The sequence below is a fragment of the Mobula birostris genome, chromosome 26, assembly GCF_030028105.1.
Source record: "Mobula birostris isolate sMobBir1 chromosome 26, sMobBir1.hap1, whole genome shotgun sequence".
Classification (NCBI taxonomy): Eukaryota; Metazoa; Chordata; class Chondrichthyes; order Myliobatiformes; family Myliobatidae; genus Mobula; species Mobula birostris.
In genome coordinates, this window is record NC_092395.1 from 45,597,396 (window position 1) to 45,617,062 (window position 19,667).

At 43.4% G+C, this 19,667-nt stretch overlaps 1 protein-coding gene across 1 annotated transcript in view; it reads right to left on the minus strand.

The window, feature by feature from the left end:
* The window catches only part of LOC140188427 (procathepsin L-like), a 37,987-nt gene extending 19,871 nt beyond the window's left edge, over window positions 1–18,116 (minus strand). The window contains exons 1-2 of the mRNA XM_072244695.1: window positions 18,060–18,116; window positions 5,338–5,460 (exon numbers count right to left, since the gene is read on the minus strand). Of these exons, the coding sequence (XP_072100796.1) occupies window positions 5,338–5,421 (84 nt within the window). The 5' untranslated portion in view covers window positions 5,422–5,460; window positions 18,060–18,116. The remainder of the gene's footprint in view (window positions 1–5,337; window positions 5,461–18,059) is intronic.
* Window positions 18,117–19,667: the final 1,551 nt, after the last annotated feature.

Consider the following 19,667-nt stretch of genomic DNA (forward strand, 5'->3'; position numbering starts at 1 on the left):
CTTCACTAGATTTTCTACATCCTTTGTACAGATGGTTATTTTACCCTACCATCCTTTCCCTGCCTCAATGGAACATACCCATGCAGAACCTCATGCAAAGGTTCCCTGAACATTTGCTACCTTTCTGCTGTGCATTTCCCTGAGAACATCTGCTCCCAATTTATGTTCCCAAGTTCCTGCCTAATAGCATCATATTTCCTCCTCCCCTAATTAAATATTGTCTAATCCTATCCCTCTTCAGCACTATGGTGAAGGAAATAGAGTTGTGGTCACTACCTCCAAAATGCTCTCCCACCTATAGGTCAGACACCTGACTAGGTTAATTTCTCAATACTAGATCAAGTACAGCCTCTCCTCTTGTTGGCTTATCTACATATTGTGTCAGGAAACCTTCCTGAACACACCTAACAAACACCACCCCATCTAAACCCTTTGCGCTAAGGTGATGCCAATCAACATTGGGAAAGTTAAAATCTCCCATCACAACAACCCTATTATTATTGCACCATTCCAGAATCTGCCTCCCTATCTGCTCCTCAAAATCCCTGTTAATACTGGGGAGTCTATAAAAATCACCCAACAGAGTTATTGCCACTTTCCTGTTTCTAACTTCCATCCACACTGACTCAGTAATCCACCCCCCATTGACTTCCCCCTTTCTGCAGCCATGACACTATCCCTAATTAGCAATGCCATGCCCCTATCTCTTTTGCCTCCCTCTCTGTTCTTTTTGAAACATTTAAAGCCTGGCACACTCAGCAGCCATTCCTGCTCCTGAGATATCCAAGTCTCTGTAATGGCCATTACATCATAGTTCCACGTATTCATCCACGCGCTAAGTTCATCCACCTTGTTTATGATACTCCTTGCATTAAAATAGACACATCTCAAACCATCTGGCTGAGCACATCTTTGCTCTAACATCTGCCTATCCTTCCTCACAAACTCCCTACAAGCTGTCTCTACTTGTGCTCCAACCTCCCCATCCTCTGCCTCTTCACTTCGGTTCCCACCCCCCGCAAATCTAGTTTAAACCCTCTGAGATGTTCTTCAAGATGTTCTTTTACTGCAGGTCTCATGATGGATTCCAGAATTTTCCTCATCACTGAACACTGGGTTAAGAGGTCAATAGTTCCAAGATTTCTCTCTCACTCTTTTCTTCAATAACGGGCTCATATTTTCTCCCCTCCAGTCAGTAGGATGCAATCTAAAACCCAAAAGTTTTGGAAGATAGTACCAATACATCTATATATCCATAGCCATCTCTTTTAAAATTCAGCGATATACACCAATGGATCCTTAGGCTTTAGGATTTCGGGCTCACCAACTTCTTCAGTAAGGTATTTTTTTACTAACATTAGTGTCTTTCAGTTCTCCGTTATCACTGGACCCTTCGTTCCAGTATGTCTGGTAGTTTTTCTGTGTGTCTACTTCCATGAAAATGGTCAGAAAATATTTGTTTAAATTTTATTTTTGTTTCCTGTTTCCCCTATGGCTGTGTTGCAGCAGTTAGTGCTGCTGTTTCACACCTGGCCTTGGGTGCTTGCTGTGCGAGTTGTGCATATTGCCTCTAAGGCTCCAGTTCTCTGCCAAGTGGCATAAAAGTGTTGATTGGTAAGTGGCCACTGTAGGTTCTTGGCCACCTTGATTCAACCCCAAATGAAAATGGAAATGTTATAAATGATGCACCATTATTCTCTTTTCTCTTATTACATCAACAGCCAGTGCTGAAGCTGGCGGGAACTTGGCAGTGAGTCCGCAGGCATTTCACTGGGATTAGCCAAACACAGGGGAGCAAGTGGCAGCAAGAAAGGTCAGCGTCTGGTTTTTTGTTTGAGTCTGCGGAGAAAGACTCAGATGACAGATCAAGCACCCAGCTGTTAATATATACAAGTCCTTGCACCACAGTTAAAGAAAAGATTTTTTATACAGATTAGCTTTATTTGTCACATGTGCATCAAATCAGTGAAGATTGTGCTGGGCTACCCACTAATGTCACCACATTTAGGGCTTCAACATAGTGTGTTCACGAACCCTAACCACCTATCTGTGGAATGTGGGAGGACATCGGAGCACAGCGAGTAAACCCATCTGGTCAGGGAAGAACGTACAAACTCCTTACAGGCAACCCTGATCAGTGATCTCGAGCGCTATAACAATATTATGCCAACTGCTACACTACCATAGTCGGCATGGTAACGTGGCGGTTAGTGCAGCGCTATTACAGCTCAGGGCATCAGAGTGCAGAGTTCAGCTCCAGCGTCCTCTGCAAGAGTTTGTACGTTCCTCCCATGTGTGTGTGGTTTCCTCTGGCTGCTGGTCATGATGGTGGGATCTTCTACTTCAGCGGTTCCCTACTGATCCACAGAACCCTTGCTTAATGGTGTTGGCACATGACGTAAAAAAAGGTTGGGAACACCTGCTCTGCAGCTTTAAGATTTTAGAAGATGGCTTTGGGAGTTCTGCCAGGCCACAAGAATAAATCAGAGGACCCAGTCAATAAACCAAATGCATTTTCCAAACATCTCCATACACAAGAAATTGAAGCAAGTGTGACAGAACAAAGCAGCGAAAGGTAACTGCTGTTCATCCAGAAACGCTGGCACATTTAGTAGATAACCGACCCATGATTGACTTGTTTGCTGATGCAGCAGTCACATCTGGTTCTCTGCATGAGCTGCTGCTCTCTTCGCCTCCCCTTTAACAACACAACAGAAAGATTGCAGATGTCAAAAAGCAAGGTGGACCGCTTCCTTCTACAGCAGAGAAGACAGAGGTTGCAAATTAATAATTTTAAAATGATGACCTACAGAGGACGATTCCACTAATGTGCATCCAAAATAAGGATGTAAAACAGGAACACGAGGAATTCTGCAGATGTTGGAAATTCAAGCAACACACATCAAAGTTGCTGGTGAACGCAGCAGGCCAGGCAGCATCTCTAGGAAGAGGTACAGTCGACGTTTCAGGCCAAGACCCTTCGTCGGGACTAACTGAAGGAAGAGCTAGTAAGAGATTTGAAAGTTGGAGGGGGAGGGGGAGATCCAAAATGATAGGAGAAGACAGGAGGGGAAGGGATGGAGCCAAGAGCTGGACAGATGATTGGCAAAAGGGATATGAGAGGATCATGGGACAGGAGGCCCAGGGAGAAGGAAAAGGGGGAGGGGGGAAAACCCAGAGAACGGGCAAGGGGTATAGTCAGAGGGACAGAGGGAGAAAAAGGAGAGTGAGAGAAAGAATGTGTGTATAAAAATAAGTAACAGATGGGGTGCGAGGGGGAGGTGGGGCATTAGCGGAAGTTAGAGAAGTCAATGTTCATGCCGTCAGGTTGGAGGCTACCCAGACAGAATACAAGGTGTTGTTCCTCCAACCTGAGTGTGGCTTCACTTTTACAGTAGAGGAGGCCGTGGATAGACATGCAGAATGGGAATGGGATGTGGAATTAAAATGTGTGGCCACTGGGAGATCCTGCTTTCTCTGGCGGACAGAGCGTAGATGTTCAGCAAAATGATCTCCCAGTCTGCGTCGGGTCTCGCCAATATATAGAAGGCCACATCGGGAGCACCGGACTCTGTTGGTTAAAAATGAACCAAATCCTTGGAAAAATGTGACATAGGATCAGAAGATGTAGAATCCTTATAGATAGAGTGAAGAAACTGCAAGTGTAAAATGATCCTGATGGTAGTTATATTATATACAGGCCTCCGAATGGTAGCCAGGATGTGAGCTACAAATTACAACAAGAGATAGAAAAGGCACTGAATGTCTGCCAGAGAAAGCAGGATCTCCCAGTCTGCTATACCCATTGCCCATCCTCTGGGTTCTTCCCCTTCTCCCCCTTTCCCTTCTCCCAGGGCCTCCTGTCCCATGATCCTCTCATCTCCCCTTTGCCAATCACCTGTCCAGCTCTTGGCTCCATCCCTCCCCCTCCTGTCTTCTCCTATCATTTCAGATCTCCCCCTCCCCCTCCCACTTTCAAATCTCTTACTAGCTCTTCCTTCAGTTAGTCCTGACGAAGGGTCTCGGCCTGAAACATCGACTGCACCTCTTCCTAGAGATGCTGCCTGGCCTGCTGCACTCACCAGCAACTTTGATGCGTGTTGGATGTAAAACAGGAACTCATCTGCTCACTGAAGTTATCATGGATTTCTTTACCAACCACTGCTAATATGTGGAACATGCTACGGCTAAGAATACATGTGGTAAACATGGATTCCTTTGAGAGGACATTTGAGAGAGAAGAGCATAGAAAGGTTTTCTCATATTTGCTTTCATTCCCTGTGTATGAGGACATCTAGACTTCTGGTCATGGTGATGCCAAGCTACAACATCTGTCAAATTTGTGGCTCAGACTTATTTGTTGTTTTTTGGTTTATAGGGATGGTTTTGGGAATAGCGCTGAGAGTCAAACATCAGGTTAGGGTTCAGGGACAGTGATGACAGGGCGTTAGAGGTTAGGGGCCATAAAGGAAGAGTCTAGGCAGGAGGTCAAGTCCAGGTCCAAGCACTCTGTGGTCGAAAGTCAGCGATCCCAGAGGTCCATTCGCTGGTGCTGAGGAGATCAGTGTGCCCAGGTCAGAGAACCGTACAGGACAGCAAGTCCCAGGCTAGCCACCGATGTACACCCTCTCCTCACCACCCCAAATCAAACCCAACGAAGTCTGGGAGGCAAAACCGGAAGTCGCAGTCTGGAGTTGGAAGCCTGAAGATTAAAGGCCCAATGTGGAGGCCCAAAGGTGTGAAGGAGTCATGAGGGGCGGGGTCACCTGGGTTAGAGATCCATGCGAGGTCCAAAGGTCAAACCTGTGATCAGTGAGTCCTGGGGTGAAGTCTGAAGTTGGAAGCCCCATGGCTGTGAGTCTGAGAATCCGAGGACAAGGTCTGCAGACCCAGATGCAGTCTTTCCTAAGGCTGGAAGTTGTGTGCATGTGTTTAAGTGGGTGGGGGGGGTGTGAGAGGGCTGGAGGGCTGGGAATGAGGCTTGTTTAGCTGTTGATGCCTTGTTTTGGTATAGCTGTTGTTGGTAGTGTTGCTCTGAAGAACATTGTGAGCATGCTCTCTTGCCGTTGGAAAGTGTGGCCACACTTACCAGCTGACCCAGCACATCCTTGGGTATTTTGACTCTTAACAATGCATTTCACTCTCAACAATGCATTTCACTCTATGTTTTAATGTGATAAACATGTGATAAACATAACGGAATCTGAAAAAGCAGCTGACAGGTTTAGAAGAAGGGAGAGAGAAGACTCAAATGGATCATGAATATTGGTACAGGTCAGATGGGCCAAAGGGCCTGTTATTCCCTATTAATTCTACTTTAGGTGCCTCTGTACGTACCAGGTCTCCAAACTGATTCATTCCTACAGTAAATGTGTGTTTTCCCATGGAATGCTCAAGGTTGTGCTTCGCAATGAAGTTCATATTTTCCTCCCAAACCAATCTTCTGTAATTTTCATCATTCTGAAATAAACGTGACAAAGTTAAATTCTAATTCATTTTGTCTTTATTGCTTTTTATCTTTATGTTCGAGACAATAGTCACAAAGGACATGAAATTGCTCCCTTAACACATCACAGCAAAATAAACAGAAAATTCTGTTGTAAAATGTCTTGAAATCCAAATCCACAAAAAATAATCCTCCTCTAATTATCCTCCGAGAATGAAACACTTATGGAGCAACAGCATTACAGCAGTTTTAAACCACACTCCTCAGTCGCTGAGATTCTCAGAGAGATTAGTAGGGAGATATTTCAGGTGGACAACAGAAAGAACTGACTTCAGATTGGGTAATTATTTACTTATATCTGACCAACTCAGAACAGATTTAATTTATTTTGGTCACAGAAAAGATTTTTGCCGCTAAAGTTGTGGGATTATTCCCTACAAGAAACTTCTCATTGTGCACTCTTTGCTGACATTAATGTAGTACACTGTAAAATTACAATAATCTGGCTTTACTGGAACACATTGATGCTAGACAGGCAGATTTTCAGGACTATCTGATGTTCTCCTATTGCTATCCTAACACACTCTAACATCACATTTACCTGCTACGCAGTAGTATAATAAACTTTCCAATAAACTTGATGAAATTCTGAGGAGCAGGAAAAGTTGAAACACTCTGGACCCTGGCTCCAGCCACCGACTCACTCACGTTGATCTCTGGTGTTCCACACCCTCAGTCCAGCTCTAGCCGTGCACCCAGCCTACAGTTAGACCCCAGGTTCAGCAGCACCCCAGACCCCCAGCTCACTTTCCAGACTAATGAATGAGCCAGGCATCAAACAATGCCCTGTTTCCAAACAATTAGGTGCTGGATTATGGGAGCTTTACCACACTGCTTCATCGTAGCCACCGTCTTTCGACAGAGACCTCAACTCTGGACAGTGGCTTCATGGGTGGACAACAAAAAAAAAATTCCCACAGCACTGTTAGAAGGGCAGGATAACTGGCTTTTCACCCTGGCTACTGCTGATTACTCTAACCACCATAATTATCTGCTCACTTATTTAATCACAATTTAAGTAGTCTGATTACATTGAACAGCTGCATTTCTGAAGCGAGGATAGTAATTCCTCAGAAATAATTCATCAGTAAGTCATCCTAGAGCTATGAAATATGCTTAATAGGTACAAGTTTTTTTAAACTGTCCCATAAGATTACAACTGGGAATTTCTACCCAAGTCCCAATAACAAGGATTAGTTAGATAGCCACATGCATGACAACAACACCCTACATGATACAAGACTAGAATTCGATGATTAATTTCCTATAACACCAGGATTTATTGTTTCTATTAATTATAAACAATGGTCAGAGAATCACAAAAGCAGGAAGCCAAGTCTCTGAAAATGTTCTGAATGGTCTGTAACAATATCACACACAAGAAATTGTCTGTTCATATTTGAAGAATTTTGTACATTTCCATAACTGGCAGGTATCACCTGAGCCCGGTGGTAACCAGAACTGCAGCAGACTAGGCAGAGTCACAAAATGCACCTGGACAGTACGTTCTCAGTCCCGTCAGTGTCACTATTGGGCTGGACATGGTATCTCAATGGGAGGCCTACAGACCAAGTGCTGATAAACAGGATTCGCACAGCTGAGTGCGGCATGGTGAGGATGAATAGGGATGATCCAAAGGGCTTGATCCGGTGCTGTATGACTCGTCAACTCTTTTGGATCTGGACAGAAAGTTCTTTGGAAGTGAAGAATGAGAAACAAACCTTGTTGTTACAGCCATTTTATTAGATCTTCATAACAAAGAAATAACAGTAAAGCTCTGTGAGCAAGTTACACAGCAGCAGGGAACTAACTCTCACGGTAACCAACTCACAAATAACCTGACTCATGGTCTTTCTTTACACTGAAAACTGGTTTGAGCTGGGCAGGTAAGCAGATCTGGTCAGATGCAGCCTAGCTAACAGAGTTTCTAACAGACATCCTCAACATTTCTCTGGAACAATCCACTGTCCCTACAGACTTCAAGGCAACCACCATCATCCCAGTGCCCAAGAGGACAAAAGGAATCTGCCTCAATGTCTACCATCCAGTGGAACTGGCCTCAATGATAATTAAGTGCTTTGAGCGGCTGGTCACGGATAGCATTAAATCCCATCTTCCTGCTACATTTCCAGTTCGCTTATCACTCACATTGGTCCACTGTTGATGCCCTAGCCTACGCACTCCCCTCTGTCTTGTCCCACCTAGAAAATGGTGCGATTTATCGATCTCAGCTTAGCATTTAATGCGATCATCCCTTAGAACCTGGTGGGTGAACTGTCCTTGCTGGATCTCAACACCTCTCTTTGTAACTGGATCTTGGACTTCTTAACAGAATGACCACAATCAATCAGCGTTGACAGCAATATCTCTCGCTCCATCAAGCTGAGCAGTGGCACACCCCAGGGCTGTGTGCTCAACCCACTGCTTTTCACGCTACTGTCACCTGACTGTATTGCTGGATCCAGTTTCAAATGAATCAAGTTCACCAATGACACAAGAGTGTTTGACATCAACGACAATGATGCGACAGCAATCAGAGAGGAAGTAGAGTGGCGAGTAGAGTGTGCGACTTCAGTCTCAATGTGACAAGACTAAAGAGAAAAGTGCGGGCTCACCACTCCTCCCTGCACATAAATGGCTCCTCCATGGAGTGAATTAGGACCACCAAGATTCTGGGGGTGCACAGAACGGACAATCTCACCTGGACCTTCAATACCACCTCTTTGGCCAAGAAAACACAGCGGTGTCTCCACTTCTGGAGGAGATTGAGGTGAGCGAGCTACCTCCTCCAAACACCCTCCCCACGCTCTAACCAATTTTTTACAAGAGCACCATTCAGAGTGCCTGACCAGTGCATCACAGGCTGGTACGGTAATTACAAGACCCTACAAAGGATTGCGAGGACTGATGAGAGGATAATCAGAGTCTCTGTTCCACCATTAGAGAAATATACCAGAAGTGCAATATACGCAGGGCCCTTAGTTTTGTCAATGTTACCTCCCACCTGTCCAACAATCTCACTGACCCCCACCACCATCTGGCAGGTGGCACCATAGCTTAGGACAAGGACTGTTAGGATGGAAACAGCTTCTCGTCTGGACCATGAGACTACTGAGCTCTCTCCCACCACCCGGGTCTCATCACATATGAAACACCAGCATCGTAATATTGTTTACTTTTCAACTTGTGTCATAAATGCTCCTTATTATTTGTTAATTTACTTGTGGTAATATTACTTCTTGTGTTGTGTGTAAGTTATACATACTGTGTTGTGAACCTTGGTCCAGAGGAACATTGTTTCATTTGGTGGTAGACATGCATAGGGTTGAATGACAATAAAGTTGAATTTGATCAGAAATGGACAACACTAAGGAAAGTCATAAAGTATTTTATAAGTATATTCAGGACATTAGACTAAACAAGGAAAAAGCTGGGATCAAGAAACTTTCAGTATGTGAAGCCAGAGGTGGTGGGAGATGATATATGTTGACTAAGGAGAAGGATTTTATAGCTGGGGAATTCAGTGGCGGAGCAGGGTGGAACAGTTGAACTCAAAAAGGAGGATGTGTTAGTGGGCCTAAAGGTGGATAAATTCAGAAGGACTAATGAGATGAATCTAAGACTTCAATTGAAGGCAAGGGAGAGATTCTTGGGGCCATAACGGAGATTTTAAACTGAAAGGTGTCAGATAACTGAAGGATAGCATATGTATTGTTATTCTAGAAGGGCAATGAAGGTAAGGAGGTTATTGAAAAAGACTAAGGGACAGTTATACTTATACTTAGAAAGGTGAGGATTAATCAAAGCCAGTCAGTGTGGCTTTGTTAAGGAGAGATCTTAATCTTCTGCCAAATATGATTAAATGTTTCAGGGAATAGTGTATTGATGAGGACAGTGCAGCTGATATAGTCTACATGACTTCAGTAAGACCCTTATCAAGGTCCTACATTGGAGACTTGTCCAAAAGATTACAAGACATGGGATCCAGAGCAATTTGGCAAATTGGATCCAAAAGTGATTTGTTATTGGGAGGCAGAGGGCAATGATCGAGAGCTGTTTTTGTGATTGGAAGCCTGTGATCAGCGGCTTAAAACAGCAATCAATACTGTTTGTCGTATACGCTAGCTTTTTGGATGCGAATGCTGCAAGTATGATTAGTAAGCTATTAGATGACAAAAGTTGATGATGTCCATCGTGAGAAGTACAGTCTCAGGCTTCAGGATGATATTGATCAGCTGTTAAATTGGGCAGGCCAATTGACTCTAAGGTGAACTCTGGGAGGATTAATGAGGTTTGAACATACACAATGAATGTTAGGACCTTAGGAAGTGTTGAGGAATAGAGAGACCCGGGTGCACATCCAAATATCTCTAAAATTTGAGCATAGGCAGATACAGTGGTTAAGAAGACACAATTTCATTAGCTGGAATAGAATACAAGGATAGGAAGATTAGAATATAACTTTATAAAGCATTGGTAGGATGCAATTGGAGAACTACAGTATATGCAGTTCTAGCTGTCATACTGTAGGAACGATAAGATTCTGTTGGAAAGTTTCAGGATAAATTCATCAGTGTTTTGCATGAGATCAAGAATTTCTGTCTTCTGTTTTCTGTCTTTCTACACCTCTGCTATTTAGGAAATGGTCCTGACTATCTACCCTATCTCTAGGTCATCCCTAGAATGGACGAGGTTAAATGGTTTCTGAATAGGGTGCACAAAAATTAGGAGGGTCAGAGAGAGGTTAGATAGTCAGGACCATTTCCTAAATAGCAGAGGCACAGAAAGCCAAACCACAGGTTTAAGGTGAGGAGTTAGTGGGTTGGAGGGGATCTGAGGAAGAAAGGTTGTCACCTCAAGGGTGGATGGAATCTGGAAAAAGCTGCCTGAAGGGTGGTGGTGATGCAACACTTGACTTGCTAAGGTAGCCAAGACTAAAGCAATGCGGTAGAAAATGGAATTGGTACAGGAGAAGGCCATAGCAATCAGGTCTCTTTCACTGAGTCTGTCTCTGTGGCTCAGAAGGGAAGACGAGTGCAGTAGTGATAGGGGATTCCATAGTTAGAGGAACAGACAGGAGGTTCAGTGGACGTGAAAGAGACACCCAAGCGGTATGTTGCCTCCCAGGTACCAAGTCAGGGATGTCTTAGATTGGGTCCACAGCATTCTGAAGGGGAGGGTGAAAAGCTGGAACTCATTTTACTGTACATATTTATACTAATGACATAGGTAGGAAAAGGGAGGAGGCCCTGATTAGAGAACATAAGGAGTTAGGTAGAAAGCTGAAAAACCAACAACTCCAGAGTACTAATCTCTGGATTGCTGCCTGTGCCACATGCCAGTAGGATGATTTGATGGATGAATATGTGGCGGAAGATCTGGAGCGGGTGCAGGGCTTCAGATTTCTGTTTCATTGGGATCTCGTCTGGGGAAGGCTTTACTGTACAAAAAGGATGGGCTACACCAGAATCAGAGAGGGACCAATAATCTTGTGGGCAGGTTTGCTAGAGCTGTTGGGGAGGGTTTAAAGCAATTTGGCAGGGATATGGAAACTAGAGTGATAAGGCTGAGGACAGGGCAGTTGGTATACAACTAGATGCAGTGTGTAGTGAGACTGTCAGGAAGGGTAGGTGGCTGACAGAGAAAAATTGCATTCAATGGGATGACATCATGAGTAAAATATAACAGGAGGCCCAAATCGAAAAGTGTGATGAATACTGGACTGAAGGTGTAGTATTTGAATGCACACAGATTATCTTGTAGTGCAGTTAGAGATTGGCAGGTATGAAGCTGTGAACATCACTGAGTCATGGCTAGAAGAAGATCATGGTTAGCAGCTTAACATCCAAGGATACACGTTGTATCAAAAGGACAGGCAGGTGGGCAGAGGGGGTGGATTGACTCTGTTCCCAAAAAAATAAAATCAAATTCTTAGAAAGAGGTGACATAGGATTGGAAAATGTATAATGCTTGTGGGTAGAGTTAAGAAACTGTAAGGGGAAAAGATTCTGGTGGGAGTGATATAGATTCTGAACAGTTGCCAGGATGTGGAAGATAGAAAAAGTTTGTGTAACTCTTGCTTCGGCTAGTGGCTTAATATAGGGGATGATAGATCCCCGGCCCAGCCAAACTTAAGAAATCTTGTTTGTGTGGATGCTGTGCAATGTGTCCCTGTTACAAATCAGTACCACAAAATAACAAACATCACACAATATGCGATTAAATGATTGAGCTTGAAAATTCTTAATTTGACTATATGGTTAGTAAAGAAAACAAAAACAGAAAAGGGGCCCATTCACATGAAACAGTTTAATGCTCAAAGTTGGAGCTCACTGATAAACCGGTCATCCACCATCGGCCTCCTCCGATCGTCGCTGACCTTCGGACCCTTGCTCCAAGTCCACTCCATCTGGCGGTCTACCAGCTCTCTCCATTCGCGTCTTCTCTCGTCATCTCTCCCCGGCAAAAGACCCATGAATTCCCAGCTCCCAGACACACAAGAAAGAACAGCATCCTGCTCATTGGCTAACATGCCCCGTTATCTCTAGTCATAACCCAAACATTGCTGCTACAGGGAAACCATTACCTCAGCAGTGGAATATTACAGAGAAGCCATTACATTAGCAGTGGAACATTACAGCACGTTACACTTGTTAAAAGTGCGTGGAATGGGCTGCTGGCAACGGTGGTGGAAGCCTATACGATGGGGTCTTTTAAGAGACTCCTGGACAGGTACATGGAGCTCAGAAAAATAGAGGGCTATGGGTAACCCTAGGAAATTTATAAGGTAAGGACATGTTTGGCACAGATTGGTGGGCCGAAGGGCCTGTATTGTCCTGTAGGTTTTCTATTTTTCTAAAAAGTGCAATGTTGAGATAGTCATGGAGGATTTTAAAATGCAGGTAGATTGGGAAAATTGGATTAGTGCTGGATCCCAAGAGAGGGAAATTTTAGAATACCTATGAGATGGCTTTTTAGAGCATATTGTGGTTGAGATAACTAGGAGAACAGCAATTCCCGATTGAATGTTATGTAATGGTCCAGATTTGATTAGAGAGCTTAAGGTAAAGAAACCCTTGGGGGATGGTGATCATAATATGAAATAATTCACCCCGCAATTTGAGAAGCTAAAGTCAAATGTACCAGTGTTAAAGTGGAGTAAAGGAAATTACAGAGGCATGAGAGAGAAGCTAGCCAAAGTTGATTGGAAGAGTTTACCAGCAGGGATCATGGTAAAACAACAATGGCTGGAGTTCCTGGGAGCAATTCGGAAGGTACAGAAAAGATGCATCCTATCACTGAAGAAGTATTCTTAAGGGTGGATGAGGCAACCTTGGCTGACAAGGGAAGTCAAAGAAAGCATAAAAGCAAAAGAGAGGGCATATAAAATAGCAAAAATAGTGGGAAGGTAGAGGATTGAAAAGCTTTTAAAAAACCAACAGAAGGCAACTAAAGAAAATATTGAGAGAGAAAAGATGGAATATGAAGCTAAACCAGCCAATAATATAAAAGAGGATACAAAAAGTCTTTCGGACATCTAAAGAGTAAAAGAAAGATGAAAGTGGATATTGGACTGCTGTTAAAGAAGTACTTGGAGACAAAGATATGGCAGACGAAGTATTTTGCATTAGTCTTCACTGTGGAAGACACTGGTAGAATGCCAGAAATGTGAGAATGTCAGGAGCATAAGTGAGTGCTATTGCCCTATGGAGAAGTTTCTTGGGAAGTTGAAAGGTCTAAAGGTAAATAAATCGCCTGGACCAGATGGACTACACCTCAGGGTTCTGAAAAAGGCAGTAGAAGGGATTGTGGAGGCATTAGTAAAGATCTTTCAAGAATCATTAGAGGACTGGAGCATTACAAATGTACTCCACTGTTTAAGAAGGGAGGGAGGCAGAAGAAAAGGAAATTATAGGCCAGTTAGCCTGACTTCAGTGGTTGGACAGATTTCAGAGTGTATTATTATGGATGAGGCTTCAGGGCATTTGGAGACACATGACAAAATAAGTCAAAGTCAGCATGGTTTCATTACGGGGAAATCTTGCCTGACAAATCTGTTGGAATTCTTTGAGGGAAAAAACAGGCAGGATAGACAACGGAGAGTCAGTGGATGTTGTTTACTTGGATTTTCAGAAGCCCTTTGACAAGGTACCACACATGAGGCTGCTCAATAGTTTAAGAGCCCATAGCATTACAGAAAAGATACTAGCATGGATGGAAGACTGGCTGAGTGGCAGGAGGCAAAGAGTGGGGGAAGAAAAGGGGCTTTTTCTGGTTGGCTGCAGCTAAATGGGGCCATTTTTGGGACAGCTTCTTTCCATGTTATATGTATCAATGATTTAGATAAAGGAATCAATGGCTTTGTGGCCAAGTATGCAGATGATACAAAGAAAGGTGGTGGGGTAGGTAGTGTTGAGGGAGCAGAGTCTGCAGAAGAACTTAGATTGGGTGAGTGGGGAAAGAGGTGGCAGATGGAATATAGTGTAGAGAAGTGCATGGTCATGAACTTTGGTAAAAGCAATGAAGGAGTAGACTATTTTCTAAATGGGGAGCAAATTCAGAAATCAGAGTTCAAAGGGACTTGGGAGTCCTCATGCAAGGTTCCCTAAAGATAAGCTTGCAGGTTGAATCAGTTGTAAGGAAGGCAAGTGCAATGTTAGCATTCATTTAGAGAGGACTAGAATACAAAAGTAAGGATGTAATGCTGGAGCTTTACAAGTCATCGCTCCGACAACACCTGGCGTATTGTGAGCAATTTTGGGCCCCTTATACAAAAAAAACTGGAGACAGTCCATAGGAGGCTCACGAGTCCAGGATTGAAAGGTTAACATATGAAGGGCGTTTGATGGCTCTGGGGAAGTCCTATACTGGGGCTGTCTAGGACCAGAGGGCACAGCCTCAGAATTGAGGGACATCCATTTCAGAATCAACATCAGGTTTAATTTTATCGGTATATGTCTCAAAGTCTGTTGTTTTGCGGCAGCAGTACATTGCAATACATAGAAAGAAAAACTAAATTAAAAAATAAATTAAAAATTGAAGAAGTGTTCATGGGTGCATTATCCATTCAGAAATCTGATGGCAAAAGGGAAGGAGCCATTCCTGGAACATTGAGTGATTTAGAACAGAAATGAGGAAAAACTTCTTTAGCCAGAGGGTGGTGAACCTATGGAATTCATTACCACAGACAGCTGTGCAGGCCGAGTCATTGAGTATATTTAAGGGAGAGGCTGATAGATTCTTGATTAATCAGGGCGTCAAAGGTTACCGGGAGAAGGCAACAGGAATGGAGTTGAGCGTGGTAATAGATCAGCATTGATGGCGTGGTGGAGCAGACTCGATGGGCTGAATAGCTTAATTCTGCTCCTCTATCTTATAACTCTACACAAAATACCGTTCAATTGGCAGTAGAATCAGTACAATGGAAGTTGCGCCTTGGTTTTATTTTCTTGTTTTCCCATCAAGGTGACTCCTTTTTCTTTCTTTACCACTCACAGGATCAGCCTATCATTACTCTCCCCTGCACCACCCCCAGTGCTGTTCATAGGCCACCAGAACTGATGGCAGTGTTCAAGGTCCACTCCGATCAGTGTACAATACTGCCTGAGCTCTTCTTTCTCTATCAAATTCCACAGAGATGCCTCTGCAGTGTGGTTGCTATGGTTCAGCATCGATTGAAGATGTCGCCCTTGGCCAATATTCTGAGAATGAACTTTCTGAATTAAATTCTGTTATCAAAACAATCAGATCTCTTTTCACAGTAGGAGTGGTCTTGCACATTATTGTCTGACAGCACAACACTTTCTCTGTAACGCTACCACTTATTCTGCATCCTTTTATTGCTTTCCCCTTGTACTACCTCAATGCACTGGTGTGATGAAATGATCTGTATGGATGACATGCAAAGCAATGTTTTTCACTGTATCTTGTTCATATAGCAATACCCGCATCAGAGCTGCTGTTTATTGACTACAGCTCAGTGTTCAACTCAATCATACCCTCAGTTCTAATCAACAAACTCCAAAACCTGAGCCTCTGTACGCCTCTCTCCAACTGGATCCTTGACATCCTCACCAGGGCACGGATCAGAAATAACATCTGCTCACTGGCAATCAACACTGGTGCAACTCAAGGATGTGTGCTTAACCCACTGCTCTACTCTCTCTACAACAGAGTGGGCTCCCTCACCTCTGCCCCTCAACACAGGTGCCCCTCAAGGTTGTGTACTAAGCCCCCTCTTTTGCTCTCTGTCACCACACACAGCCCCAATCTGCTAATTAAATTTGCTGACAATACTATGCCCCCATTGATTGGCCTAATCAAATAATAATGAGGCAGCCTACAGAGAGAAGTCATCACCCTGACACAGTGATGTCAAGAAAACAACCTCTCCCCAAAATGTCACAAAAACAAAGGAGCTGGTTGTGGACTACAGGGGGAATGGAGACAGGCTAACCCCTATTGACATCAATGAATCTGGGGTTGAGAGGGTGAACAGCTTTAGGTTCCTCGGCATAAACATCACCAAGGACCTAATGTGGTCTGTACGTACTGGCTGTGTGATTAAAAAAAGCACAACAGTGCCTCTTTCACCTCAGGTGGTTGAACAAGTTTGGTATGGGCCCCAAATCCTAACAGCGTTCTACAGGGGAACAATTGAGAGCATCCTGACTGGGTGCATCACTGCCTGGTATGGGAACTGTACTTCCCTCAATCACAGGACTCTGCAGAGAGTGGTGTGGACAGAACAGAGCATCTATAGATGTGAACCTCCCCCTATTCAGGACATTTACAGAGACAGGTGCGTAAAAAGGGCCTGAAGGATCATTGGGGACTCAAGTCACCCCAACCACAAACTGTTCCCACTGCTACCATCCAGGAAACAGTACCACAGCATAAAAGCCAAGACAACTTCTTCCACCAGGCCATCAGACTGATTAATTCACACATACAATTGTATTTCTATGTTATATTAGATTATGAGGACATGCAGTCCTCTTTTATTGTCATTTAGTAATGCATGCATTAAGAAATGGTACAATATTTCCTCCGGTGTGAAATCACAAAACACAGGACAAACCAAGACTGAAAAAACTAACAAAACCACATAATTATAACATATAGTTTCAACGGTGCAACAATACCATAACTTGATGAAGAACAGTCCATGGCACAGTAAAAAGTCCAAAGTCTCTCGAAAGTCCCACATGTCACGCAGACGGGAGAAGGAAGAAAACTCTCCCTGCCATGCCCGACCACAGTCCGACTCTGAGTCATCCGAAAACTTCGAGCCTCCGATCAGCCCTCCGATATCGAGCACTGAGCACCACCTCTATCCAAACGATTTGACCTCAATCTCGGTCGCCAGCAGCAGGTAAAGCCGGGGATTTTGGGGCCTTCCCTCCGGAAGATTTCTCGATCACGCAGTAACAACGGCAGTGAACTGGCGTTTCAGAAATTTCTCCAGATGTTCCTCTGTGCTTTCACATCTGTCTCCATCAAATCAGAATTGTCCACAGCCCCTATGAAAAGGATACGATATCATTTTCACCGGAGGGCCGCGCGCACACGGCACGCTGCTATCTCTTGCCTCCTCCTATATTAACTGTTCTGTTTACATACTATTTATTATAAATTACACATTGCATATTTAGACGGAGACGTAACGTAAAGATTTTTACACCTCATGTATGTGAAGGATGCAAGTAGTAAAGTTAATTCAATTCAATTCAACCACGATTGCGTCGCTGGGCACAACTTAAACGCCATCGATAAATTTTCCAATGACACAACTATTATTGGCATGGCAGAATTTCAGAGGGTGAAGAGGAGATGTAGAGGAGCAAGATAGATCAACTAGTTGAGTGATGTTACAGCAACAACCTTACAGACAATGTCAGTAAGGCCAAGGAATTGATTGTGGACTTCAGGAAGGGGAAGTCTTCTCCGAGGTATCAGAAAGGAAAGGGTAAGCATTTTCAAGTGCCTGGCTATGTGTATCTTCTCTGTGGATCTATCCCAAGACCAACATGTTGATGCAATTACAAAGACATTAGCTATACTTCATTGGGAAAAGCTGCAGAAAGTTGTAAACTCAGCCAGCTCCATCATGGGCACTGGCCTCCCCAGCATTCAGTGCACCTTAAAAAGGTGATGCCTCAAAAGAAAGTAGCAACCATCAAGGACTCCGATCACACAGGACATGCCCTCTTCTCATTGCCATATCAAGGAGGTGGTACAGGAGCTTAAAGAAACACACTCAAAATTTCAGTAGTGGCTTCTTCCCCTCCGCCATCAGATTTCCATATGGGCAAGGAACTCATGAACCCTCATTATTGTTCTGCTCATGTTGCAAAACTTTAATCTTCTCTTTATACATGCTTCTTATTGCAATTCATAGTTTTATTGTGTATTGCAACGTACACCAACGAATTTCACGACATATGCCAGTGATATTAAACCTGATTCTGATTGGGATTCAGAACTTCTTCCCACCACACCCCTGCCCCCACCAGCTATGATAACCCGAAGGAATCCATTTATTGCTTCTTACCTCTTCGTATTGCTTTTTATGGAATGACTTCCAGCTCTTCCAACCTTCATCTAACGTTGGGTCAAACATTGAGCTGGATCGTGCCGCCCCAGTGGAGACCATCGCACAGGCCAAGAGCGGAAGGAGTTTCATGATGGAAAAAAACCAGTGGTATGACATCTACAGGAATGATCCTTCTGCAAAATCTATTTCAGTAACATGGAGTGTAAACTTTGTTTTAGTACATCAAAATATTTTAGTCATAAAATGGGAGTGCCCTCAGCTTTTTGGGCACTGTACCCATTGTTTCTGTGAACCCTTCTCCCACCTTCTTAGTGAAATTTTCAGCAGAGATACAGATTTGGCCTTTGAATTCCCAAAAAGCAAAAAGAAAAAGTACTGGAAATTCTCAGTAGGTTAGGAAGCATCTCTGGAAAGAGAAACCATTAAAAGGACCTTGTGAAAAAATGGGGAGAGAGTAAAACAAATCACGTTTCAGTAGCAGATAACTAGATTTTGCTTCTTTCCCAGTTCTGAAATATGGGTCCCTGACCTGAAAGGTTAACTGTTTGTCTCTCCACAGATGTTGCCTGTCCTGCTGAGTTTTCCAGCATTCTCCCTTTATGTGTCAGATGTTTAGCACCTGCTGACTTTTTATTTTGAATTTCAGTGTTTAAATGAATGTGATTTTACCATATGAACTAAATGAAGCAGCTTGTAATTTACTGTGCTTCCTTTCTCTACTCCTTACACACATCATTGCCTGGAAAATAGAATACTAATTCTTACAGAATCAGAAAGAAGACACTGAGCTTACCTCTCAGTTTTAACCTGCAGTTCCCCTTGCTGTGAATGTACCAGAGAAAGTCTGGACTGTTTATATACTCTTGCTTGTCCGTCTCTTGCCAAGAAGCTGCTGTAACAAAACTGATTGGAAAGGTCGAGGTCACTAATACAACAAGTAATATTACCTGTGCGTTATGGGAGAGTATATTACATAAATGCTGCTGAATAAGTTTTTTTATCCTTTCCAGTACAGAGCAAGGTCACTGCACTTCAAAAAGTAATTCATAGGCAGCACCAAGAACTTTGCAAAAGATGTTTTAGGATGCTGTATAAGTGTACATTTTTCTAATCTTTAAATAAGCTTCTTTGATATATAACCATTGACACTCAGGAAACTTTAATACGTGTGAATAATTTAAATAAAAGTTTAAGGTTCACTCTAGATTTTTTTTCTTTATTTTTGCACAAAATGTTGATTAGACTGGGTCCCTAGGGAAAGCAATCTCAGAAAGCTTGCTGTGGCATTCAACACTGTTCCTTAATTTTGTTACTGTAGAGGAACCTGATCTTACGTTGATCTGGAGCAGTATATGTGGTTTCGTCAACTCAGTGTGGGACTAGAGGGGGCATTAAAAAAATATTTGAGTGTGTTGCCCAGGAGGGGACATTTTACCAGGGTTGATTGACAAGGCTCGGTTAATATTGGGCTGCAAGAAATAAACCGGAGAATGGGATCGATGGAAAAGCTGCGAGAACACGAATTGATTTGATCAGCTGAATGGTGTCCTATGTTATGAAAAATATAAATCTGATATTTTAGAATGGTGGAGGCTGATTGGAGAT